We start from the raw sequence: 26,581 nt of genomic DNA, 5'->3' as shown, positions 1-26,581 counted from the left end.
ATGATGGCAAAGATTGGGTGGCATTAACAGACTGTTAACACACAGAATGAGAAAAGAACCTAGGAGGGGCTGGCCCCGTGGCCGAGTGGTTAAGTTCGCGCACTCCGCTGCAGGCGGCCCAGTGTTTCGTTGGTTCGAATCCTGGGCGCGGACATGGCACTGCTCATCAAACCACGCTGAGGCAGCATCTCACATGCCACAACTAGAAGGACCCACAACAAAGAATATACAACTATGTACCGGGGGGCTTTGGGGAGAAAAAGGAAAAAAATAAAATCTTTAAAAAAAAAAGAAAAGAACCTAGGAGTCCACAGTGATACCAAAAAGGAGAGGAAGGGGTGGAAGATAAGAAAATCACCATTCTGCATCCACCAATGTAAGAAACGCCTCAGCCAAGGGCCATCAATGAATCCTTACTAATTACAAAGGGGAAAAAAGGTTCTTTTTTGAGAAATCTGGCAGACACTACATGACCAACTGATCAAACTAAGAATTATCAATACTGGGACAAATTTACATTATTTGATGCACCAGGACGTACACATTAAACACACTTATATAATATGTCTTGACCGAAATATTTAACCTGGATTTAATTATGAGGAAACAGTTGGTGAAATCCAGAAAGTGAGACATTTTAGGAGATGATAAGCCTTGACTCTTCAAAATTAAGAGAATGCTTGACTGGATCCTGGATTGAAAAAATTTTAAGGACTGTTTTTCAGCCAGTAGGGGAAGTTTAAACATGGTCTGTGTAATAGAGAACATTTCTGTATTAATGCTAAATTCCTTGGGTATGATAATGGTATTGTGGTTGTGTTAAGAGAATATTCTTGTTCTTGAGAGAAATATTTAGGGGTAAAGCGTCATGCTGTTTCCAACTTACCTTCAAAAGATTTGGGGGCAAGAAAGTGTCAGTGTGTGTATAGCTGAGAGAGCAAATGTGGCCAAATGTTTACAATTGGTGAATATACATAAAAACAATTATAGTTGTATTTATTTTTCAACTTCTCTGTGGGCTTAAAATTTTTCAAAATAAAAAGTTGGAGAAGGAAAGGAAAGAGGGTGAGAATAAGAGCAGCTCCAGATACATTCTCATACACTGTAGCAAAAAAAGAAGAGCTCTTTCCTGGGTTTCTTTTTAAAGGGGTGTTGAGATTTTCATGGAACCATCTCCCTGGGCTCCCGCCCCCCACAGACAGCTCTTCATATTTCATTGTATAGATCTAATATCTGTCTGACCTCATTTCATATTTAGCTTAGTCCTAAAACCATGAATCCACCTATAATGAGGAAAAAAAAAAAGCCAGAATGGTCTTTTCCCACCTAGCCAGTATGAAAACCAAGATCTAAGCTGGCATGTTTCTCCCAAACTATCAATGAGCCAAATAATCTCCCCTATTCTAATCAGGCTATATAGGGCATTCATAATTGGGGAAAGGGGAATTATGACTTAAAAAGGAGACGCAGGCCTATTAAAGTCCCCATTAAACAAGATACACCAAACCAAAGCTGAAGATTTTAATTGTTACTGCTCTGTTACTACTCTAGAACCTATTTCATTCTGCATTAAGCAACATTTCATCTGACAATGAAGGTCACATAACACTTTTATTTTTTAATTTCCTGAAGAAAATATTGATGTTAGGTGCAGCTGAAGTGGGAAGGAAGGAGCATTGAACTAGGGAGTCAACAGGCCTGGGTAAAAGTTCTAAGATTTACAGCTGTCCTAGAGACTAACTGTCCCTGCCAGTGGCCATTTCCCCCTTTCTGCTTTTAGTAACAGAACACCCCAGCACCCTACTTCCCCCAGCAAAAGCACACACAGAGTTTTGAAAGAAAATTAGAGGTTACACTTCTCAGGCTCTTCTAAGGCCATGTGACCAAGTTCTTAACAAGGGGATATGAGTGTAAAATTTCCATGTCACATCCTTAAAAAGAAGCTACTTGCTCTCCTTTCTTTGTCTCCCTTCCGTGGGCTGAACACAGATGTGAGCCAGACTGAGCCCTGTAGACAAGAGTAATCTACTTCGGAAGGGTGAACACTAAGACAGAAGAAACTTAGAATTTGGATAATCTCTGGCAAAAAAAAAGCAGCTTATCCACTTGGGACTCCTCTCTACCACTGGGTAGTTACATGACGGAGAAATAAGCTGCTAATTTTTGGAACCATTGTGTATTTGGGTCTCTTACAGCACCTTGGCCTATAGTTGCTTGTGTGACTCTGGGTACTTCCCTGGGCTTCATTTTACTGGTTCACAAAACTGGGAAGAATAATGAGTGCTATTAACTTCTTCTTCAGCTTACTGTATTTCCTATTTTTTAAAAAACTAAGTATGTATATGCAGTAAAATATAAACTTGAAGCTTCAAATATTTTAAAATGGGATGATGTGAACAAAACCTTGCACAATTTATCTACCCATTCAACAAATAATTACAAAATGTCCACTAAGTGCCAGATGCTTTTATGTACCTGAAACTATTCAGGACGCTACAAATAAAGCGGTAGAACAAAAGAAACGGAGTTCATTCCTTTGTGCACGAAACTTAAAAATTCAGAGGAAGCCTACAATAAGCAAGCCAACAACAAATAAACAAGATTATTTCAAATAATAAGAAAGGAATTTGAAAAAGAAAAAAAAAACCCCTAACATTAAGCATACTCTGGGGTTGGAAAGGAAATCAGTTACACAGGGTAGTCAAGGCTGTGCAAAAATCTGCGTAAAATATTCCAGGTTAAACAAGGCAAGTTCAAAGACGTCAGCAAGAACAAGACAGCGTATGTTCATGGACCATCAAAAAAGCTCCCATCCCTGGAGCTACTGGTGAACAAGGGGGAGAAGGACAGAAAACATCTCAGCGGTAGGCAGAAGCAGTCTGGTATTAAGCACACAAATGTTCTATTACTTCTATCAGGGGATGAGTGCTCCTGATGAAAAAACAGAGAGAAACTATTACTCCCTTAATTCTGTCTTGGTTTCAGGACAAATGATAGTCCCAAAAGAAAACTATGATTTTAGCTGCCTTGCAATCATTAAGTGTCTTTAATCTTACATTCTACTTATGAATGTCTTTAGTCTGAGACAAACATTTTAATTAACTAAAAGAGAGTTCAGGAATAAAAAACAAAGTCATTCATATCTAATAAAGCTAAAGTTTTCTCTGATATGATAAATATATGAACAAATTTCAATATGTATTCAGTCAATAAATATTTCATAAGCACCCACTATGTATGCCAGACACTGTGGCAGGTGCTGAAGATATAGCAGTAAATAAAGACCTGGTCCTTGTAGAGTTTAATAAATCAGAATACATTTCAAAGTTTAAAAACGGTGATAAATTTTTTAAAGCCTCTGCTTTTGGCTGACTCTCTAATGCCTAAAATTTAGGTTTGAAAATGCAAGTCAGTGTCTTTTATTTTAATTTCTCTCATTTTTTGCTGTAGTTGACAAAAAGAACTCCAAAATTTTCCAAGGCTTAGTATATTAAGAACAACTGTACACACTAGAATTTAGATCTAAGAAAACAACTAAATCTACTTTCATATAAAAAAAATTACCAATATGAATTCTGTGAATTCTCCTGTTCCATGGCAGAGAAAGTGATTACTAAGTGTTGTGGGACATGAAGGAAAGGGAACTATAAATATTTTATTGATCCACTTGTTAAACATGGAGATTCAAAACACATTCATTTATCTCTCCCCTCTAGATCCCACTAAAATGACAATAAATGAATAAAAATAGTTTAAGACAATAAGAATAAAGGAACATGCAGAGAAAGAGCAGAAGAAAGACAGCAAGAAGTGCGCTGGAAAAGGGAAAGCAGTCAACTTAACAGAATAAAGGAAACTGACACCTAACAGCAGGTGGAAGGGGGCTGCCAGGAAGAGGCAAGCAGATTCACCCTGTAGACCCTGAAAAGGGTCAGGAAAGCATGACAGTGAGGCTTGGGGCTCAAAACACGGCTACTGGTTGAAATTTCTATATAAGATACAGAGAAGCCCCACTGTAAAGGAGAGAACTACTTTACTTTCTGAAGAAACTGAACCAGAGAAGCTATCAGTTGGAGCTGAGGCTGATGGCGAAGCATCAAACTGAAAACAAGATTAAGTGAAAGGATGCATACTAAACCATGAGCTGCTTAGCTACCTTCCAGGATCTCAGAATATAAGCAGCCAGGATTGAGTATGACACACACCCCCCCCCCCCCAACACACACACACTTCCCTCTGAGACAGGACACTGGAAGTTCCTTCTCACATTGAAACAGCGAGAGTCCTTGGCTCATCACTTTACAGTGAAGCCCAGCAGCTGATGGGCTCTGCCAGTGAACAGAGCATTTCCAATCTACTTTTTAGCACCTCATTCTTAAATGCTGATAACCAAGGATCACCAGATACTGCAGTCTGCTAATACAACTAAGAAAAAAGGAACTCAAAGGAAATGGAATGCCAAGATGAGAAAATTTTTTTAAAAAGTAATCTCAAAGATACTCTGTTTATAAAACACAGGTTGCTGAAAAAGGAACACTCCAAAGAAAAGCTCTTAAAAATACAATAACTGTAAAAACTGTAAACTGTAAAAATCAGTGAAAGAGTTGGAAAAAAAATTGAGGAACTCTCTCAGAACGTACAAAAAAATATAGAGAGGACAGAAAATAGGAAAAGAAAAAAAAATTAGAGGATCAGGGCAGAAAGTCCAACATCCACTTATTTTTTATTTTTTAAGATTTTTTTTTAAATTTTCCTTTTTCTCCCCAAAGCCCCCCGGTTCATAGTTGTGTATTTTTAGTTGTGGGTCCTTCTAGTTGTGGCATGTGGGATGCCACCTCAGCATGGCTTGACGAGCAGTGCCATGTCCAGGCCCAGGATCCGAACTGGCGAAACCCTGGGCCACCGAAGCAGAATGCGCGAACTTAACCACTTGGCCGTGGGGCCAGCCCCCAAGATCCATTTAATAGGAGCTCCAGAAAGAACAAATAAAACAGAGAAGGAAAAAACGGAAGAAAATGAATCTACAAGTTAAAAGGGCCCAGTGAGTACTAGCCCAGTTAATGAAAAAGACCTACCCAAAGGTACATCATCCAGAAAGGAAAAAAGAAGAAGAAACAGAATGGCATCAGGCTTCTCAAATGCAACACTGGACGCTGGCAGACAAAAAGAAATGTCTTCCAATTTCTGAGGAAAAATGATTTCCAATAACTAGCCAAACCTGGAAGTGTGAACGCAGGATAAAGATCTTTTCCAGGCAGACAAGATCTCAAAAATTGTACCACCCATGAAATCTTTCTCATGAAATCCTGGATACTGTACACCACTAAAATGAGGGAATAAATCAAGAAAGAAAAAGACATGGGATTCAGGAACAAGGAGATCCAACACAGGAGAGGCAAAATGAATTCCCATGATGGTGACCTGAAAATAAGAACGAAGGAAAATCCAAGGAAAATAACTGTGCAACAAACTTAGAAAAGACCCAGCCCAGACTTAAGGAGCATTGGAGGGATAGAGTTCAAGGTTAAAGTGACACTAACAGAACATCTGACGTGCTTCAATACCATGACAGAAGACACAGTCTCCTGTCAAAGGATCTGAGGATGATTTACTGACAGAGTCACAGGAAACAAAACAAATCACTCCAGACCGAAACATGATGGAGAACACCGGGGGAATGCTGACAGGTTTATCTGATTCTTTTCACCATGTAGAAAATTATATTGAAAGGTGCAGAAAGAAAACAGCGACAGTAGGTTAAACAAAACAAAACACAATGGAAAAACAAGGTAATTATTAACTCTAGAGAAAACAATGTTAAAGAAGAAAGGATATAATCGTAATTCATTACCTGGTAGTAGTGAACATGATGTACACTCTTGTACTAGCTTCCTATGACTACTGTAACAAATTCCCACAAATCTGGTGGCTTAACACAACACCAATTCATTCTCTTACAGGTCTAGAAGCTAGAGGTCCAAAATCTGTTTCACTGGACTAAAGCTAAGGTGTGGGCTAGGCTAGCTCCTTCCAGAGGCTCTAGGGAAGAAGCTGGTTTCTTGCCTTTTTGAGGTATTGGAGGCCACCCGCATTCCTTGGCTTGTGTTCCTTTCCTTGCATCACTACAACCTCTTTCTTCTGGTGTCACATCTACTACTTCCTCCTTAGATCATCTTATCTCCCTCTTTTCCTTATAAAGACCCTTGTGATTACATTTAGGGCCTAGGAGGATAATTCAAAATAATCTCCGTATCTCAAAATCCTTAATTTAATCACATCTCAAGTACCTTTGCCATATAAAGTAATCCTCACTCATTCCGGGGGTTAGGATGTGGATATCTTTCGGGGGTACAACTGAAAGGGAGTACAGCCTCCTACAACTCTGAACACTGGTTTAAACAGTAATAATGGTATAACTATACTGAGAAAACAAGGGAGGAGCTGTAAGAAGGGCAGAATAGACCTCAAGTCTTAGCTACCATTTACATCTGAGGATGTCTAAAATTGATAAAGAATTGGCTATGTGAGTACACTGTTTACAAACAGGACTGTATCTGAAGAAAAGTTTAGGGAAGGGGAGTCAAGGTAAGGATAGGTGAAAAGCACAGAAACTGTTAACTTTCCTCACAAGCATTTTGAAACTATTGACTTGTACTGATAAAATAACAACCTAAAACAAAAGTAACATTAGGTGGCTGGGGGGAGAGAGAGAAATCCTGATTGGAGACTGAAATGGTACCTCAAGGCAAACACAAAATCAAAAACATAAAAATTAAAAGGGTACCATTTATACATATTAAAAACCTGTGTTAGGTTATGAAACAATCAATTAAGGAGTTAAGATTTCAATTCCTAAATTCATCCTTTTCACAGTACTGGGGGGGAATCTAGTTAAAAAGGCAAACTACTTAGCAAAAGTAAATCTTTATGTACAGTAAAATCTTGGCCTGAGCCAAACTTGAAATACAAACACAAATTTAATCTAACAATTAGGCATGGCTAACATGTAGTACTATGATGCAAACTGCTTTTTAACAGCTAGCTCCCCAGGAGGTGTTTATTCATTTATTGAACAAACGTTAACTGATGTGAGAACAGCACAATGGATCTATTCAGTCCATCAGAAATTTTCAGTAAAAGAATTAAGATACTACCCTACCTGTTCTCTCCCATAAAAAGGCTGTAAGCTGTCTTCTCACTCTCTTGAGGTGTAGAGTGCAGACCATCAGAACAGCAGTAGCAACAACATGGCCATCAATGGAGCTGGTAAGAAATGCAAACTCACAGGCTCCAGCCCAGACCTACATTCAGAATCATGATCTGCACTTTTGCAAGATTCCCAGGGAATTCCTCAGCACATGAAGCTTGAGAAGTACTGGCTGTTTTGACAACAAAACACAGCACACTTCTGAATAAGGAATCAAAGAGAGAAATAAGGGTGTTCATTGGTACAAGAAAATTTGCTTTCTCTTCAAGACTCCTGTAGAATTTTTTATGGGCTCTACATATATTCATCAGCCTACTCAGGTCCGGTAAAGGGTTCAGATCATCACAGAAACATCTAAGGAGTGGGGAGAAAGAGTAGTGAGAAAATATTTATAATGTAAAAAAATATCGCACTCACAATGATGCCTCAGGCAACAAGGGGAGGAAGGACAGGGCTTTTTAGAGCCTCAGCACTTAAGGGTCAGTACTTCGATTTCCTGAGATCACACTTTCAGGTGGCCCAAACTCCACTCCCACCTGGTAGGGAAAAATGAAACTACTAGGGAAGGACACTCTGGGCTCTAGCGCATGTTCAAAGTCTCCCAGCCTCACTCCCAAATTACATTATTCTTGAGAGAAGATGTAGAGTATACAATCATAGGGAAGAACAAAACACTGGAGGAACTTGAGGAAAAAAGGAAAATGAGATAAAAAATAAAAAAGGAACAAGCTTGAACTTTTGTTGCCACATAATAGTTTTAAATTAGTCAAATTAATAGTCAAAGTTCCAGGCCCTAGTCTAACCCCAATTCTGATGAAACTACTCTTCCCACTTCTCTCTTTGGATTTCCCACTCCCAACCCAACAAAGTTACAGTTGTATTCATTAATGCAACATACACTTATTGAAAGTGCCTATAATCTGCCTCAAATTTCAAAAACAACTAGTTGATCTTCGTTTGTGGACTCGAACAGGCTTTTATTCTTCTGTTGTTAATCTGTTATTTCTGTCAATCATGCATTAAATAACTAAATAACTGCAGTGAATAAATTTTCTGAGCATTTAGTATGTATAAAAACTAAGCACTCATGTACACTAATCCTTGAAATAACACGGCAAGTACTATTAATTATCCCCGCCTACAGATTTTAAAAAACCTAAACATAGTAGTACTCAAATGTTTCCTTACCCTCTGCCCTCCTTTGCCTGTCAAAAACAAATGAAAAATCACTTCATTTAGAAAGCCTTTCCCATCTACTCCAGACCCAAATTATTTCTTCTTTGAGCTTCCATAAAACTTTCCTCAGCTATAATATGATTCAAGGGGGAAAAGGGACTATGCTATTACAAATGAATAAGAACGACAAGCATCTCCAAAGAACAAACAAAGGACATGAACAGAATCCACACACTTAAAAACAGTAAAACAATTAAGCAGGAAAGAATTTTCTGAATGGTAATATTTTGCCAGTCAACAAGTCAGGAAATGGGCACTCGCATTTACTGCTGGAAGAAGAGAAAATCAACAACTTTCTCAGGCAATTTGGTAACACATATCATAAGCCATAAAAAAAGACGACACCTTTTGACTAGCCATTCCACTTCTAGAAATATACCCTAAAGGAGTAAGATTCTCACAAGGATGTTCATCATAAATTTATAATAGCAAAAATCATAAAGACTGAAATAGTGAGACATGATTTTTTTTGCTTACTTGTGGACGTTCTGAAGTCAGAAGAACCAAGGTTCAACCCCTGGATTCCCCACTGACCAACTCTGTGACCTTGGCTAAATTACTTTACATAATCTTTAATTTCCTCATCTATAAAATTAAAATAATAATAATACCTATCCTCAGAGGCTGGTTGAGAAGATTAAATGAGAGAATACATGTAAAGTATTTACACTAACAGTTAGCTAAGTTTCTTGAGGACTTATTTTAAAAATATATCAGAGGGGGCCGGCCCCCTGGCCGAGTGGTTAAGTTCTCGTGCTCCACTGCAGGCAGCCCAGTGTGTTGTTGGTTCGAATCCTGGGCATGGACATGGCACTGCTCATCAAACCACGCTAAGGCGGCGTCCCATATGCCACATCTAGAAGGACCCACAACGAAGAATATACAACTATGTACCAGGGGGCTTTGGGGAGAAAAAGGAAAAAAATAAAATCTTTAAAAATATATATATATATCAGACATTTTATGTTTATATTCAGGAAGCTATTTTTCCTTAAAGAATAAAAATTCTTAATAGTAACAATTACCACACAGGAAGAATTTAATGAAGCTGCATTCTCACCAACTTGAGCAGTATACAAATCATGACATTTTGGCCTTTTAAACAATGTTAACAAAATTTCCAAGAAATTCAGTTAAGAATTAGAGATGGTACACATGTGAACAAAAGGACCCATTTGTTTACTGAACAGTCAAAAAGACACATTAGGAGAAAAAAAAAAAAGACACATAAGATGTTTAGGATCTAGGGGTCGGCCCCGTGGCCGAGTGGTTGGGTTCGCGTGCTCCACTTCAGCGGCCCACGGTTTCGCTAGTTGGGATCCTGGGCACAGACATGGCATCACTCATCAGGCCATGTTGAGGCAGCATCCCACATAGCACAACCAGACGGACCCATAACTAAAAGTATACAACTATGTACTGGGGGGCTCTGGGGAGAAAAAGGAAAAATAAAATCTTTAAAAAAAAGAAGATGTTTAGGATCTAGCCTACCTTATAACGTTTATTATAGTCCTAATTAAATAATCACCAAAAAGTCCTGGTCACTTCACATACCATCAGGAACAGTAAGATTCAATTGGAGAAAGCTCAAGGTCTAATTTAATAAGGGATAAGACAGGGATAAGACACAGACTCCAAGCATCATAGAACCAAAACGGTTATTTTTAAAGACTTGGATATCTTAGAAATTAATTACTATAAATTTTACTTAGTTTTAGTCACAGTCCACTAATTGTATATCTAGGTGCATATCCCAAATGTGTATAACCTTCTCAGCAACTCTTCCGACTGAAGCTATGGAAATCATAGGCCAGTTACAAGAAAATGGTAGATATTTGGACAATTCATCAGATCCTCTCTAACAAAGGGCCTATGGACCTTGTCTATCATGGATTTCTGGAATATATTTTCCCATTTTCAAACCTAAAATGATGAACATGCTCTGTTAAATTGAAAACATATACAAATATAAAATACTTCTGGACAATATATAAGAAATTTGTGATCGTGTCTCTGGGGAATATAAAATCTTGGAGAATGGGGTAAGAGGGAGACATACTTTCACTGTATACCTCTTGTTGTATTGTTTGGATTCACCACTGCATGTGTGTGGGTGTGTGTATATATTTAAACCTAGTTAGTAAAAGATAAAAATAGCTGCCTTATATTTAGTTTGTAAGATGTGCAAACTAGATTTGCGTAATATTGTGGAGAAAGTCAGATGTAGGGTGGTGTGTGTGATAGAAGTATTGCAAAACAAAAGCTTTTTCTTTTATAACCATGAGTTTTTTACTGGCTCTGGAAACTCACTTAAGAAAGGGAATCCTACTCTTGGTCTCTCCTTGTATTTTTTAGTAAATTTACTATTTCTTCAAATTCAGTGTACAATTCACAGTACTGTTCGACCATCAACACTATCTAATCCCAAAACATTTTCATCACCCCTTACAGAAATGCTGTACCTACTGGCAGTCACTCCCCTTACCCCTGCCCCCCAGCAGCTCTATCAACCACTAATCTACTTTCTGTCTCAACAAATTTGCCTGTTCTGAACACTTCACATAAATGAAATCATACAATATGTGGATTTCGTGACTGGCTTCTTCACTTAGCATAATGTTTTCAAAGTTCATCTATGTTGCAGCATGTAGCCGTACTTCATCCCTTTCTATGGCTGCATAATATTCCATTGTTTGGATACACCATCTTTTCCTTATGTACCATCAGTTGACAAACAATTGGTTTGTTTCTACTTTTTGCCTATTACAAATAATGTTGCTATAAACGTGTACAAGCTTTTGTGGACATATGTTTTCAATTCCCTTAGGTATATACCTAGAAACAGAATTGCTGGATTATACGGTAAGTCTATGGTTAACTTTTTAAGGAACTGCCAAACTGTTAAAATTAAAGTTTTGAAACCTGAGACAGAGGACAAAGACAAAAAAGGCTTGTAAGCTACCACAAACATTTACCTGGAGAAATCTCTAGTAATACTATTCATTAATCAATTCAATTCACAACCGTTTGAAACCATCAAAAGGCGTATTTGTGTCTTAGAAAGACTTGAGATATATGTGATTTTTTTTTATTTAACCCCAAGGAACAACTAAGTACTTGTACAACAGCACCATCTCAAAATCAGGCAGCATCATGTCAACTGGGAAAAGGGAAAAGAATTTACTACTCACATTTCAGCATTACCTGTAATTTTTTTTTTTTTTTTGAAGCAGATTAGCCCTGAGCTAACATCTGCCGCCAACCCTCCTCTTTTCGCTGAGGAAGACTGGTCCTGAGCTAACATCCATACCCATCTTTCTCACTTTATATGTGGGACACCTCCCATGGCATGGCTTGACAAGCGGTGCATAGGTCCGCTCCCAGGATCTGAACCAGCAAACCCCGGGCCGCCAAAGCAGAACATGGGAACTTAACTGCTGCACCACTGGGCCAGCCCCTCCTGTAAAATTTTTACATGGAATTAGGCGAGGATCTCCTAGTAACATAACAGCTTAATATCAAAAGCCACAAAGTGTTATGGAAAATGCTTATTTTAATAAAACTGACCTTTTTAATATACCTAAAGTGAAGGAACCATGTCTTCTATTTCCTTCACATTCTCCACAGTACTTGTCACTCAACATACACCTGTTGACTTGTGGATGAATAACTACGGTCTCACATTAATTTCACCCCCTTCCTATGAGAACCAGAGATTCAGACTTAATCAAACAGTATTTTTTAAAATTGAACCACACAGAAGCAAGGTGGGAGCCTAAAAAGTAGACAGAATAGTTCTACTAACTCATAATCTTAGACCAACTTTGCTCTTCACATACAAAATGACAATAACGTCTATCTCAAAGGCTATTTTAAGAAATGTGACCTTGATCATTCCTTATCTACAATTTCATTAGAAAGAAATACAATGCAGTTATCGACTTTCCCTATTATGCTGAAGACTTTGTCTAATTAAAACATATATGAAACAACATACAGATTGCTTTATTGTTAATATAAGAAGTTTTACAGTAATGAAACACTGACTTACAAAATCCACAAGATTTTCTGTTTTTAAACCGGAAACTGCAAAACAAATGAGGTGAAACTTTGCTCAAAAATCTGGATTTTGTCTAATCCTATCCTGAACGAGTCTACGAAATATAGTAATCCAATTCTAATTTTCAAACTGTTGTTTCAAATCTAGGATAACACATTTATCTCCCAGCAGTACCAATCTGTATTCTTAATGTCCTCTAACCGATACCTTCATGTTCTGCCTAAGGTTCTTCCTGTGCACCGCCAATCACTTATAGATAGTACTTATGCTGTTCCTTCTCACCGAACCCCAACCATATATAAAAAGATTGGAGCGGACAATAGTTAAGAGGTGGAAGCAACCTAAATGTCCATCAACGGTTGATGGATAAACAAAATGTGGCATATGCATACAATGGAATACTATTCAACCTCAAAAAGGAAGGAAATCCTGTCTACATGCTACAACGTAGATGAACCTTGAGAAAATGAAATAAATCAGTCACAAAAAGACAAACACTGTATGATTCCATTTGTATGAGGCATCTAAAGCACTCAAATTCATGGAAACACAAAGCAGAACGGTGGATAACGGGCTGAGGGGAAAGGAGAATGGAAGAGCTGGTTAATGAGCTCAGTTTCAGTTTTGTAATTCAGAAAAGTTCTGGACCTCTGTTTCACAATAATGTGAATATAGTTAACAGTACTGAACTGTACACTTCAAATGGTTAAGATGGTAAACTTTATGTGTCTTTTACAACAAAAAATGCATAAAAATGTAAGGTAGTTAAAAAATATTTCTGAAAGAATTTATTCTGCTGCTGGAAAAAAATAAGTAATTCTCTTTTTATGTCAAGGGGAAAAAAAACACTAGAAAGAAGCAATCCCTTCTCTACTACCAATTCCTATAATAACCATTTTTCTATGCTGCATCCCTAGATAGAGAATTTGACAAGATTTATTGCCTACAATAGCCTGTTTCTCTTGAAATAGAGCCTTCACAATTTAGTAGCCAATATAAGATATTAAAGATTTCTCTCATGCTATCTTAGAAACACATCTACTGCAGGACCACAAGACTCTTACCCTATGGTAAGATGGGGAAAAACAGATACCAGGTAACACCAAAAAGGTTCTATTTCCACTTTCACACAGAGCAGACCTGAAACTACAATAGCAAATTCTAAAAAGTAACATTGTTTCAGATCTTTAGGAAATTGAAAATATTTTCCCATCAATTCCTTTTATCTGCTTTGGTTTCTCTCTTAATATCAGCTACTGAAGAATAATTTAGATTCCTTCAGAATGAAGTATAAAATGAGCAACTGACTCAAAATCCAATATATTCCTAATATTTTTAACCATGGTTAAAGAGACAGCAGTTTTTAATTTAAAAAAAAATTAAGATGAGAATACAATAAAGCTGTCAAGCCTAACATCTTAGAGAAGATTCATCCCTCTAATATTACATCAGGAACACTAAGTACTAAGAGGATTCCTAAGAAAGAATACTTTCTTAATAATCTAAAAACTATCACTATCATAGAAAATATCCTTGACTCCTCCAAATTTCAGTAGGCATATAATCACAGGCAAAACTTTACAGACTAGGGCAGAGGTTCTTAACAGGGTCACTGGCCTGTGAACCCCCTTGAACTGGATAAAACAGATCATTCATGGGGCCGGCCCCATGGCCAAGTGGTTAAGTTCATGCTCTGCTTCAGTGGCCCAGGGCTCTGCCGGTTCGGATCCTGGGTGCAGACATGGCACCACTCATCAAGCCATGCTGAGGCGGTATCCCACATGCCACAACTAGGAGGAACCAAAACTAAAAATACACAACTATGTACCAGGGGGCTTTGGGGAGAAAAAGGAAAAATAAAATCTTAAAAAAAAAAAAAATCATTCAAAGACTTCAGAAGAGAAAATTCCAGTTGGTATTTGAACATTCAGAGAGGAGGTCAACCAACAGAAACTAAAAATACAGGAGTATAAACCTAGGTATAATGACATATAGAAGCATTCAATATGATTTGCTAAGGATTCCACATATGCCATGGGCAAGGATCTATATGACATTGTAATCAACTACAGCTAATATTAACTAAAAATATTCCTATTAATAAAAAAAACAGCTGTGTTGCTCTTTTAATAAACCCAATTTCTAAACATGGAGGCAAAACTGGTACAGCTAGTTTTAAAAGTACTACATAGTTGGGCAGATTTTTTTTAAAGGCTACAAAAATAGCCACAAAAACACTGAAAATACTTAGCAGTAAATAGTTGATACTGCACTCTTAGAATGGGAAATGCAGCAATTATTTTAAAATAGAACTATTTTGTACTTTAAAGTAGAATTTAAAGAAAAACACTGTTCCTCCTCCTTTTCCTCCCTTTAGTAGTTAAAACAGTTGGGAAATAAAAAGTTACTAAGCCAATTTTATATCTTTCTTACATGAAAAAACAACACATCAAACTGCGACACGTTGGGCTCAAAATAAAACACAATGTCAAGGGCACCAACTCATTTCTAATGAGCAGGCCACCAACCCAGAAATGGCACTAGACTAGGCTCTAAGGAATTTAGTAATTCTACGTTAAGTATTAATGACAGTTGTACCTGAGCAGAAATAGCTGGAAAAGCCCTACAAAACTTTTAGGGTTAAAGCATTCTGGCAAATATGTCCTGGTATTTAATCTCTCTAGGGAGAGCTAAGTTTACAAATAGTTATTTTAAAGTCCTGAAGGTATCCTTAGTTGACCAAGCTCACCAGAGGAAAGGGCTCACGGCAGATCTAATCAGGGATGTGGAGAACAGCAAGGGAGTAGGCTGAAACAATTTGCAGTCACAGAAACTCTTTCACAGGAACGCTTTAGACAAGCGTGCACAAAAGCAGCACACTATTCTGATCACTTATCCTGTGGTTCATGAGACTCTTGTAAGGCAACAGCACAATGAAATCCAATAACAGACTAAACCAACAGTTGTCAGATATTTCTGGATGGCAGGTACACTTTTAAAATCTGAGAATCCCAAAGACCTTTTAAATTTTAAAGTATTTATTCATTAAAAACAGTAATAATAAGCCCTACGCATTAACAAAAAAAGTACGAAAAACAACTATATTTGCCCCCCCAAAAACTAGTAAGAATGGTATTGTTTTACATTGCTGCAAATCTCTAATGTCTGGCTTCACAGAAGATGCCTAGATTCTCTTCATTGCTTCTGCATTCAACATACTACACTACGCTGTCTCAGTTAAATATATGAAGAAAATCCAGCCTCACTCAGGTATGTAGCTGGAAAAGAAATATTTTAATAGTCTTTTCAGGTAGTTATGGATATCCCTTTGATAATACACCAAAACTCAACAATTGGTAGTTTCTTAAAGGTTTGTGGAATCTGATACCATATTGGGTTGTCTGTTATGTTAAAATGCAATCCTCCATCTTGCACTTTTACTTATATATGACTTTTTAATATCACAAGCATTGGTCATTTGCAAAATACTGATTCAGAGTTATGCAGATCTTCCAAATATTACACAATATTAAAAATCACAGTCATTAATAGTACTACTGATCTCATTTGAAAAATCTTTACTAGGAAGTTAACAAGCTCAGGATGGCAGATACACGTTTTCCAAAATTCTGACTTTTGCTTAAAAGCTCAAATTTTACCACAGGCAGCAAATACTGTCCATTGAGGCAACAGATTCACTGTTCATTTGAGAAAATATCTCCCAACTATCCAAGTTTGAATAACCATAGATTGTCAGCAGCTCTTTCTAGGAAAAATAATGTTACATGAAAAGAGCAGCTAGTTCACTCTGAAACAAATAATTGTACCAAAGCTTCTGCTGCAGACAACCATTGTACTCTGGTCTATAGCAGAATTTTGTCACACAGAATGTTTAACAGACATGTACTCGAGTGTCGAGATTTAAAAAAATTAGTAACGTATACTGCTTCACCAAAGACATTCTTAAGTAAAATTGGCATTTTTAAACTGCTGGTACATGGCAATGAAGATTACCATGACTACTGGGACCATTTGGTGCCAAAGCCTTGATTCATGGTAAGGTGCCAGCACATTTACCCATACTCCTTCTGTGCCATGGGTGCAAATGTCAACATAATAAAAAAGGCACAGCATCTTAGCATTACTATGAAAACAGTTTCGACTTCATAGACGTCTTGAAAGAACTGAGTGGGCGCCAGACCACGCTCTGAAATGGAATAAATGATAGCTGTTACAGACCCTCTTGGACCAGAAAAGCGCACATATGTACATGCACACACAATATAATTTTACATACAACTTGAGAAGGTCCACACAGCCCTTACAGCCCATTTATAGCACGTTCTTAAGAATTCCACTAGAAAATCCAGTAAATCTCCAAACCGAATTACTTCAAAACAACAGTAATCTATTAGGCATTACAAATAAACTCTGTTATAAATAAGTCACATTCCAACAACTTCAGACACCCTCACCTAACCTAAAAAAGGCAGCTCAAGTTTGGAAGTAAATAAAATTACATTAGGGGAATTAAAAGATTTGAGGTAAGAATCCCAAGTCCACCACCTGCTCAAGGATACATATTTAATAACCTTCCTAGCCTAGACTCTTCATTTGTATGGGAAAACAGTGTCTACTTATTTCATAGAGTTTTTGTGAAGATTAAGGAAGTAATATATATAAAGCACCTAAAACAGTACCTGGCACATAGTTAAGTACTCAGTGAACACTAGCTGCTGTGAGTACTTATGATGGCCATGCCATCTCTTCCTTATATTGACTCTACAGTGGTAAAAATCAAATTCAATTATTTATAAGAAATCTAATTTATATTACCAGGTGTTTACTTCTCTTTTCCTTCTACTAAGGAAGCAACTTGCAGACCCTTGATTACTCAAATATAATTTTCATATCACCTAAGAGAAGGGAAAAGAGATTATAGTTGAGAATATTAGCTAAAACATCTATCTCCAACCCTTCAATTTTACTATTTAACAGCATAAGAAATTTAAGATATAGTTTACCCTTCCTCTTGCAACTCAACTAAACTAAGCAAATAAAGATGTGCAAATACATAATATATGGGAACTTATTACTGATTTCACAAAATAAATTCTTTGTTTCAAACAACCTCTTATCATTCTGCTTATTCTACAATCTTTAAGGATTTTAAAATTTAGTTCACAAAGAGAAAGTATTAAGAAATAACTAAGTTTAATTTTTGGCTTATTTTAATAACCTGAGACAAAATGTCAGCTAACTTTCTTTCAGAACCATTATCTCTCATAATTTCTCTTTCAATAAAGGAATAAGAAAAAAATTTTTAATATCTTTAATGAAAACAAAGACACTGCCCAATACTAAATAAACAAGGTCATTGATGTTATTTAATGGGCAAATTTACACTACTTTAAGTGATTGCACTGCATGAGAACTAGACTTTTTGTCAGTAGTAATGCTAATATTAAGAGAAAGGAGGAGTGTCACATGACACAAGGCAAGAATGGTATCTAAGACCTTTGCTATAGATCATTAGGAATAGGTCATTTGGAATATAGCTGATGTGCCAATATTTTGAAATCTGGAAATAACTGGTTGTACTATTTTTTCTAATTGACACTAGTGCCTAAATCTAACATGCATACACCTCTAAGAAACAGAGAACACAAATGACCTTAAATTCTGTTTATATTGTAGCATTAGAAATATGGAATGGATTTAAAACCATTCAATTTTAGGTGATACCCGCAAAAATTATTTATTTCTCAAAATTTTATTTATATCCTTATTTGGGGAGTATTTAGACTCTACCATTGAAAAATTGTTCCCAAGAACCAGTCCACAAGTCTAAATCCTACTAAAAATAAACAGGAAGCAAAGTGTTGAAAAGATACAATGCATTTGGATCCAAGTTTCATAAAAACAGGCCTCATGTAATAAAATCAAATTCCTAAAATAAGTTCCTACGAAGGAAAGTTTAAGATGGTCAAATACAGCATTAAAATAACAAAAATTATTTAACATTCAGTAATATTAAAACAATACTAGAGTAAATAATAAAATTAACATTAAAATAGCCATCTTGAATGATTGTTTCATATTTTTTACCAAAAATCATACACTTCAGATTATTCACATGTATTTGAATTTTTAATAATTTCTACAAAATTTAAATAAATTAACAAATTATCAGAATGGCTACTGCAAAAAAATCATTAGGAAAAATTCCTTACTGTTTCACTTTAAAATGAAATTGGTTTTCTAGTTTGTTGAATTCTGATTTTAAAAACAAAATCAATAATATTTCTATTATTAAATAAACAATGGTCTGGGAAAGGAGTTAAGTGATGCAAGTATAAATGGGGCAGCGCTAGCCACGGGTTGATGATGTTGGCTGATGGGGGTTCATTTTACTATTCCATCTACTTCCTGCAATGTTCGAAAGCACTATAATGAAGTCTTTTTAAAAATGCAAAAAGAACCAGGCAAATTAAAAAACAGGCAATTACCTTCAGGAAAAATGAGGAGACACACAAGAAATGAGCAACATTATATAATAGTATTAGTTCAGTGGCAAACATGTGCATGGTCATAACAATGTAAGCACTGACTTCTAATTTAACCATAAAGTGTGATGTAACACTGGGGCATGAGAATGATAATTAAACAGCTTAATCTTCATATACTAGAGAAGGAAGTCAATTGGAAATGTCTAAAATTGATGAGAAACAGAAGTATCGTTTTATTCACAAAAAATGTAATTAAGCACCAGGGAACACAGCTAAAAGAATTCAATGTAATTGCCTTTAGGAGATGGACTAGGGATTAGGGAGTGGGTGAGGCAGAGATTGCCATTTTTCACTCTAAACCCTTTAGTACAGTATTGAATTTTTTAAAACCCTTTTTTATTGTGAAACCTAACAAATACAGAAAATAAAAAATGTCCAAGTTAATCAGTTATTACAAACATCTGTACAACCACCATCATCCATCCAGGTCAAGACACCAACCACAAGAGCCTTCCCAGACGCCCCCCCAATCACAGCTCCCTCTCACTGCTTAAAGGCAACCATTATACTGGCTTTTACAGTAATTACTGCGTAGCTATTCTTTGGAGTTTTACCAGCTTCATATATGTCTCTAAACCTATGGTTTACTTTTGAATGTTTCTGAACTTCATATTAATGAAATCAAAGAATATGTATAAAACATACATGTACCATTTTCTTCACTTTGGCTGACGAGAAACTTTTTCATAGCCTTTAAAGACAATTCTCCAGTTTCTTCACTCTCCAACTCTCCCTTTTTTGCCATAAACGTTCAAGTAATAACAATAACTAAACCCTTATAAGGCTCTTACCATATGCTGGTTTCTGTTTTATGTATATTAACTCATTTAATCATCAAAACAACATTGTAAGACAGATTGTATTGTTATCCTCATTTTTAGAAGGGGAAACAGGCACAAAGAGGTTAAGTGACCTGCCCCAGATCACATGGCTAGTAGGTGACTGAGTAGGATTCAAACCACGCAGCCTAGCACCAGAGTCTGTGCACTTACCTACTGTCTCATGAGAGAAAGCTCTTAATAAAGGAAAAGTTCAAAGTATACAATACGATAAAATGTTATTACTGCTAACCACGAAGATTAAAATGAAAAACTGCACGACACAAGAAGATCCAAGTGATAGAGATTTTAGTGCCTCACCCTTCTCCCAGACAAGTAGCTAGACCAAAGATAAACCACTTAAAAGTGCCTGAAGAGAACTGGACACAGAATAAGCATCCCCATAGAGGCTGTAAATGTCCTGGAAGAGCCTAAAACAGGCCCAAGGTCAATGAAAGCATTTGGTTAAATGTCAAAATTCTGTCTTAGCTCTGTAATGTACTTAATGAAAAAATCTGAGCTTTGAGTAACTAAGTCCAGTGAAGACTTATTTTTAAACTAAGGCCTCCAGCGACTCCAACATCTCAAACAATTTAACTTACCAATACTAGTAAAGTTGGGCGATTTCTCTTCTAAGACATCTTTGAGAATTAACAAGATCAGAGTATAAGGAACAACAGAAATCACTTAAGCCAGTCCTGCCGTCTTAAGGCTCAGCCTACTGGAACCCAGAGGAGTACTTATCCAAAGTGACATATACTAGTTTGTCACTAGGATAAAAACCCAAGGTCTCCTGACTTGTTTCTATTATATAGCTGTATATCATCAAGCCAGTTATAAAGCCTGCCAAATCAATAAATCCATCATTGCCAGAAGTATATCTTGATCATCCTAGCTTTCACCTTTCTCTTCCCCCTTCATAACCTCATAATAATGGTAACACTTATACTACTTCATTTAATAAATACTGAACAGCTACCATATGCCAGGCATTGTTCTAAGCACAGCAAGTTTATATAGGATGTCCTGTATAGAGCACAAAGACACATGAGTCCTGCACTAAGCTTACAGTACAACCTTACAGGTTTTGGCTACTAAATATAGAAATAACGTGCTGTGAAGAAAGATTCTAAAAGTATTTCCAAAAAAGGGAGATAAGTAAAAGGGTTACAGGTTTGATGTGAAGGATAGTAGGATTCTGATAAGAGAACTGTGGGAGGAGTTTCAGGCATTCCAAGGTGGGAACAGCAAAAAAACAAAAGACCCCAATGTAAGAGTGTACACATCTTGTGTGAAGAATAGTATCCATTTAGCTGGATCATAAACCATCCTAGGAAATAAACTTAGAGAAGCACAGGTCATATTGGTGAAAGGTTGAATCATTTGAAAGTAATTCATAATCCCGTGGATACAGGAATCTACTTAAGATTTCTGAGGAAAATAAAACTGGGACTGCATTTAAGATTAACTTAGAAGTAAAACAGGACAAGAAGCAAAGAATCATTTAGGAAGTTACTGCAATCCTGATGAGAGATACTGAGAACCTGAACTAAAGTGAACGTGGGTATGGAAAGAAGATTAAAGCATTAGAGAAGTAAAAATGGTATGCCATGACAGCTGACTGCATGGAGGAGGGGAAAGACAGACAATTTGGAGCCCTTAACGGAAAAGAAATTGGGATGTATCACTAATAGAAAACAGGCAAGCTAAACTATAAGGCTGAGATAGATAGAATCTGCTTAGAGATGAGAGTTTCAACCAATGGGGAAAACATATTAATAGTTTTACTTGATTTCACAAAAGGAAGTCTTCTCTTAGTTAAACATAACAGACTATGATACACAAACCATAGTCTGCAAAAAGACCCAAATTAAAGCAGTGAAATCTGAAAGTTGGATGCTTTTTACACTTAATACAGTTGTATAGACACAAGCACCAGAACAGTCATATTTTTATTAAAATATACATACCAAAACTCAGCATGTTAAAATGCTATGAATGCACTGTACGTCAAAATGATATTTAACCTCAAAAAAAAATTTTTAATGAACCAGTAGCAAAAAGCAGCTAAGTATTAGTAGAAGACAACTACAACTGATCCATCATACTTATCACAAACTATCACTTGATGCAGTTACGTAAATTTAGAACATCAATTTCTTTTAATTAAGTAAAACCCATGCGGTTTTTCTGCTAAGAAGTAAACTATGGTTTCTCAAAGGGCAAGGTTTATGTCCTCAACACCTTGTGGCCCCAGTGCTCAGCATTTAGGAAGCCCCAAAAGATCCTTGATAAAGGGAGTAAGATGAATTCAACCAAGCAATGTTTTTCAAGTATACAGAACTTTCATAACTTGGTGAGTATTACACAACGGTGTAGAACTAATGATCCAATATTTGACTGCCTACTATTCAACAGGTAATGGTGTTACAAAATGAGTAACACATGACTCCTCCCTTGAATTTAGAATTTATTTCTCTAAACAAGTCAAACACCACAGGCTTTACCAGAAAACCCTGATTTCCAATATTTGTGTGACCATCAGAGAGTCTCTTAGCTTCTTTAAGCTTCTCGTTTCTCAAGTGAAAAACGGATGAGGACTCAATAGAAAAAAAAACATGAGATTGCTCTGTAAAGCATCAAAAAGTATAATGTTACATGTCAACTGGCTCCCCCACAGGGTTCACCAAACTCTGACCAAACTTCATTAAAAATGACACTGACACAAGCATTTACTGGCTCATCACAAAGCCATCACCCTACCAGCACCTAGAAAACTTCCCCAACAGTACTCTAGACAGCAGGTAAGAAACAGGATCTTAATATGAGAACAACACAATCTTAAAAAAAATGATTTATAAATTTTCACTAGAGAAATGTTTAAAAATTAAAAGTACGTTTTAATATCTGAGTTTTGTTGGAAAATTCCTACTGTAATTCAAGACAGAATACTATTAAAATTCAATCTTTAAATAACATTTCTGAACAATGAGATAATGCAACTACTTTATGGAAAAAATGCCTCCACCACTTAAGACCATCTCAAATAAGTGCAAAACCCTAAAAAAGTTTCAAAACTTTAAACTTTAAAATACATTAATAAACAAATTTTTGGGAAAAATTAAGACTTAAGTACTTCAGCTGATCAAATCCAGCTTCTAACTGCACAAGAATAAGCTTCCCAAAAGTCAAACTATATCCATAGCATTGTTGTTTTCTTATTCACCTAAATTAATCCTTACAAGACAATAAAATGCATCATGTGAACCAGCATTCCTTCACAGAATATGCCAATCAACACTACATTCTCAAAGTAGGCAAGGTCATAAAAAGCTAAAAATCTTCCCTCGAAAATAAAAGATGCAGTCAAAAATGTTTCTGAGCTAAATGTTGACGGCACCTGTTTCAACTTACTCATCCAAAAACAATGTACAAACATGAAAATGCATCACCATTTATTTGCACATGAAATTTATATAGCAAGGAAACCTTAGATTTTTCTTCTGATGGTTTTTTATATATATATATATCTCTCTCTCTCTCTCATCATATAGCGCTCCTTTCAGTTAATTCAGGGAAAAATAATAACAAAACAAGGCATTAATTATAAAAGAGATTTAAGACTATTTTTCAGAAAAGTGACTTTTAAAACTGTTTTTCCATTGCTTGGACAACAAACACAAAATGTTCTTAAACTATTACACACTCAGTTGCAAGGAAATCCTTCAGTAATCAAGATTTTGAAAAGATTTATATTCAAATTTTGCATTATTAAGCAAGCTTTCTTACCTTCTGCTACATCATCATCTACTGCTCCTTTCACCTGAGAAAAACACCACTGAATATCATTCCCTCCTCCAGCTCCTGGAAAAAGAAAACATACCAATTAAAACTGAGTCCTGTTCATGTTTACTCCCGTAAACACAGAGATGGTATCCACGGCTGGCATGATACTAATAGCCTAGTACTGCCCACACATACAACTACCACTCCAGAGCACTAATTTGGAAAAAGGTTAGTCCCCAACAACTGGTACTGCATTAAAAAAGAGAGATTGATGGATTCCAGGTAGGAAATATTTAAAGGCCACGTACTATCCTTAACACTGTACCTCAGTTCAAAACTTCCTTCCATTTTCCCTTCCCCTCAATAAAAGCCTTACATTCAAGCAAGACCTACCAGAAAAAAGTAATTATCAAAAGTTAGAGAGGTTTCCTTTAAGTGTACAAAAAGCCTGCAGAAAAGTTAATAAGGTTAAACTACCATAAAACATGGAACGAAGAGAAAACTTCAGGAACATTACTGCCTGGGTGAGGAGTAATGATTCATATGAACCCTATCACCAAAGCGCGCACACGGCAAACAACCTCACCACCCTTTTCTTTGCATTTCCTTACCAGCAAATCACTGGATCCAGAGAGCGAGGGAAAGAAACCGAAAGGAAAGCTTGCGAAGAGACTGTCAAAGGAAGCTCATTTCGCCTCCCTTCACCTTATCCCTCTGAGTCCAAAGGACCTTGCAAAGAATTAATTTTGCTAATTTATCATCTTGAGCGAAACAATTTTAATTTCATTTAATTATTCAACAAGGCCAAAGAGCAACCTGTTCATAGCAAACCGTAAGTCAATTCAACATGTTAACTTTTTAAAAGGTTTAATTATCTAAACATTGAGAAAAGCACAGAAAACTGGTTTAGTCCCTGAATATTTCTATTTCACTTACAAGCACTGATGAGGAAATGTCCGGCATGTACGGAGAAAGAAACAATCGAGATCTACAATTGATTCCACTAGATGAAGACAGATATTCAGGAACACCGAAATGCATAAAAATAATCTTCAAAGCCATTACCTTTCCCTTCTTTCATCACCACTCCTTGCTAAATATTCCAACCTGGTTTTCTCTAAGCATCCTTCCTTCCCTCCCCCCGCACAAGCTTTTACCTAAATACCTCTCTCCCGTTGGCTATTTATATCACTGAACTCCACAACTATTTTAACTAACTCGATGAAACCCTTCTGGGAAAAGGACATGGGCACAAAAGCTAACACGCAAAACGGAAAGTTTAAGTTACATTTTTCATGCAACTTGCTGTATTAAAGGCCTTGCACTCTTTGGACGTAAAGGGTAAGAAACGAAAGGGAGATGGTTCAAGACAAAAAATTCAGGCTCTTAAGTCTCAAAAATATACGCACCCACGGTGGGAAAAAAATACACATATGTCCCCATTGTATTTTAACTTGTAAAGCACTCTTCCTTCTCAGTGCAAAACATATGTGTATCAACACCCAAGAAGGCTTGCAGCCGAGAGAAAAACAGGAATTAAACGAAGGAAGATCCGCAGGAAAGCCCGGGGCGGGGGGGGGGGGGGGGGCGCGGAGGTTACACCGGGCTCCAAGGCAGTGGGGACAAATCTGCACTCGCCCCCACCGCCCCGCCCACGCCTCACCCCGCTGCTCCGGGCACGCACCCCACCCCCCGGCGCCGAGGTTCCAACCCTCATTTTAGAAGCCCTTTCGATCCCGCAGCGACCCCTCGCCTCTCCAGAACCCTCCCCACCCCACTGGACCAATTCCCTGAAATCCAAGGGGCGCCCCGTGGCTCTACCAGAGGCAAAGGCGGTCGCTAGGGGGTGATGGAGGGAGGAGGAAGGAAGCGGTGCCTTGTCAGTGGACGAGGGTGATTTCTCCTTTACCTGCCATGTTGCGCTGCAAATGGTGACCCTGCTGGGTTCCTCGGGGTCTCTGCTTCCTGAACTCACCCCCCTCACCTGGGGATGGGGGGGTAGAGAGGGCGGATGGCGGCGGATGGCACCTGTGGGGGGAGGGGGTGGGGGTCGGGGGAGAAGGAAGGAAGGCGGGGCGGGCAGACTGGCCAGCAGGATGGTGGATTTCACTCTGGGGCTTCCCTGCTCTTGCTCTTTCTCCAGCAGCGGCGGCGGCAGCTACGACAGCGACGGCGGCGGCAGCGGCAGGGGCAGGCGACTCCACTTTCAAAATGGCGCCGGCCGGCCTGGCTAGTGACGTCACCGGGGGCGGAGCCGCCGGGCTGGGCCGGAGGGGCGGGGCGGGCGAGGGCCGGGGCGGAGAGCAGAGGGGGAGGGGCGGGGAGCGGCCGGGCGGGCTCCTGACCACGCCCCTTCCTCCCCCGCCCCCTCGCTGCGTCCGGGCCTGGCCCGGGCGGGCCTGCGCCGCGCCCCGGCTCGCGCCCTGCTGGGCGGGTGTCCTGCGGTGCCCTGTGCCCCGTTCTACTGGTGCCAGTCCGCGGTCCTGCTGCGCATCACAGGGTCCGAAGCCCTCGCGCCAGTGCCCAGACTCTGGGGCGGGCTCAGCTCGCAAGGATTCATGGGGTCCTGTGTCCTTTTGGAGAATACCCGTATTGCTACTTAAAATAGTGACATTGTGGGTTAGCCCTGAGGCCGGTGAAAGAAAGGGACGGTGGTGCAGACTGGCTGCTTAGCCAAGGTGACAGTTCGCGGATCTGAGAGAGAGGTATCTGGACCGGTTCCATCCGGGTGAATTAAATTACCTTCTCATGGGCCTGGGGAACTGTGGCGAGGGTCCTTGGTGACAGAATGCAGTTAAGAGTGGTTTCTAAACAGAAAACGGGAGTTTGCTAGTAGCAGAGTATGGCTGAAAAAGTGGCCCATATTTGGTGTGTGCAACTAAAAGTGTAAAAACAGTAGTTAAGA

At 38.0% G+C, this 26,581-nt stretch overlaps 1 protein-coding gene across 8 annotated transcripts in view; it reads right to left on the bottom strand.

The window, feature by feature from the left end:
* The window catches only part of PPP2R2A (protein phosphatase 2 regulatory subunit Balpha), an 83,131-nt gene extending 56,955 nt beyond the window's left edge, over positions 1 to 26,176 (bottom strand). The window contains exons 1-2 of one of the 8 annotated variants that reach the window (XM_070607210.1): positions 25,586 to 26,176; positions 23,680 to 23,754 (exon numbers count right to left, since the gene is read on the bottom strand). In XM_070607210.1, coding sequence (XP_070463311.1) covers positions 23,680 to 23,754; positions 25,586 to 25,592 — 82 coding nt within the window. In that variant the 5' untranslated portion in view covers positions 25,593 to 26,176. Of the gene's footprint in view, positions 1 to 23,679; positions 23,755 to 24,069; positions 24,284 to 24,612; positions 24,870 to 25,085; positions 25,254 to 25,585 lie in introns of those variants that run through there. The other 7 variants (XM_070607214.1, XM_070607205.1, XM_070607236.1 and 4 more) reach the window with 7 other exon arrangements.
* Positions 26,177 to 26,581: the final 405 nt, after the last annotated feature.

The sequence above is a fragment of the Equus przewalskii genome, chromosome 2 (genome assembly GCF_037783145.1).
Source record: "Equus przewalskii isolate Varuska chromosome 2, EquPr2, whole genome shotgun sequence".
NCBI lineage: Eukaryota > Metazoa > Chordata > Mammalia > Perissodactyla > Equidae > Equus > Equus przewalskii.
This window is presented reverse-complemented; position numbering and strand designations above follow the sequence as displayed.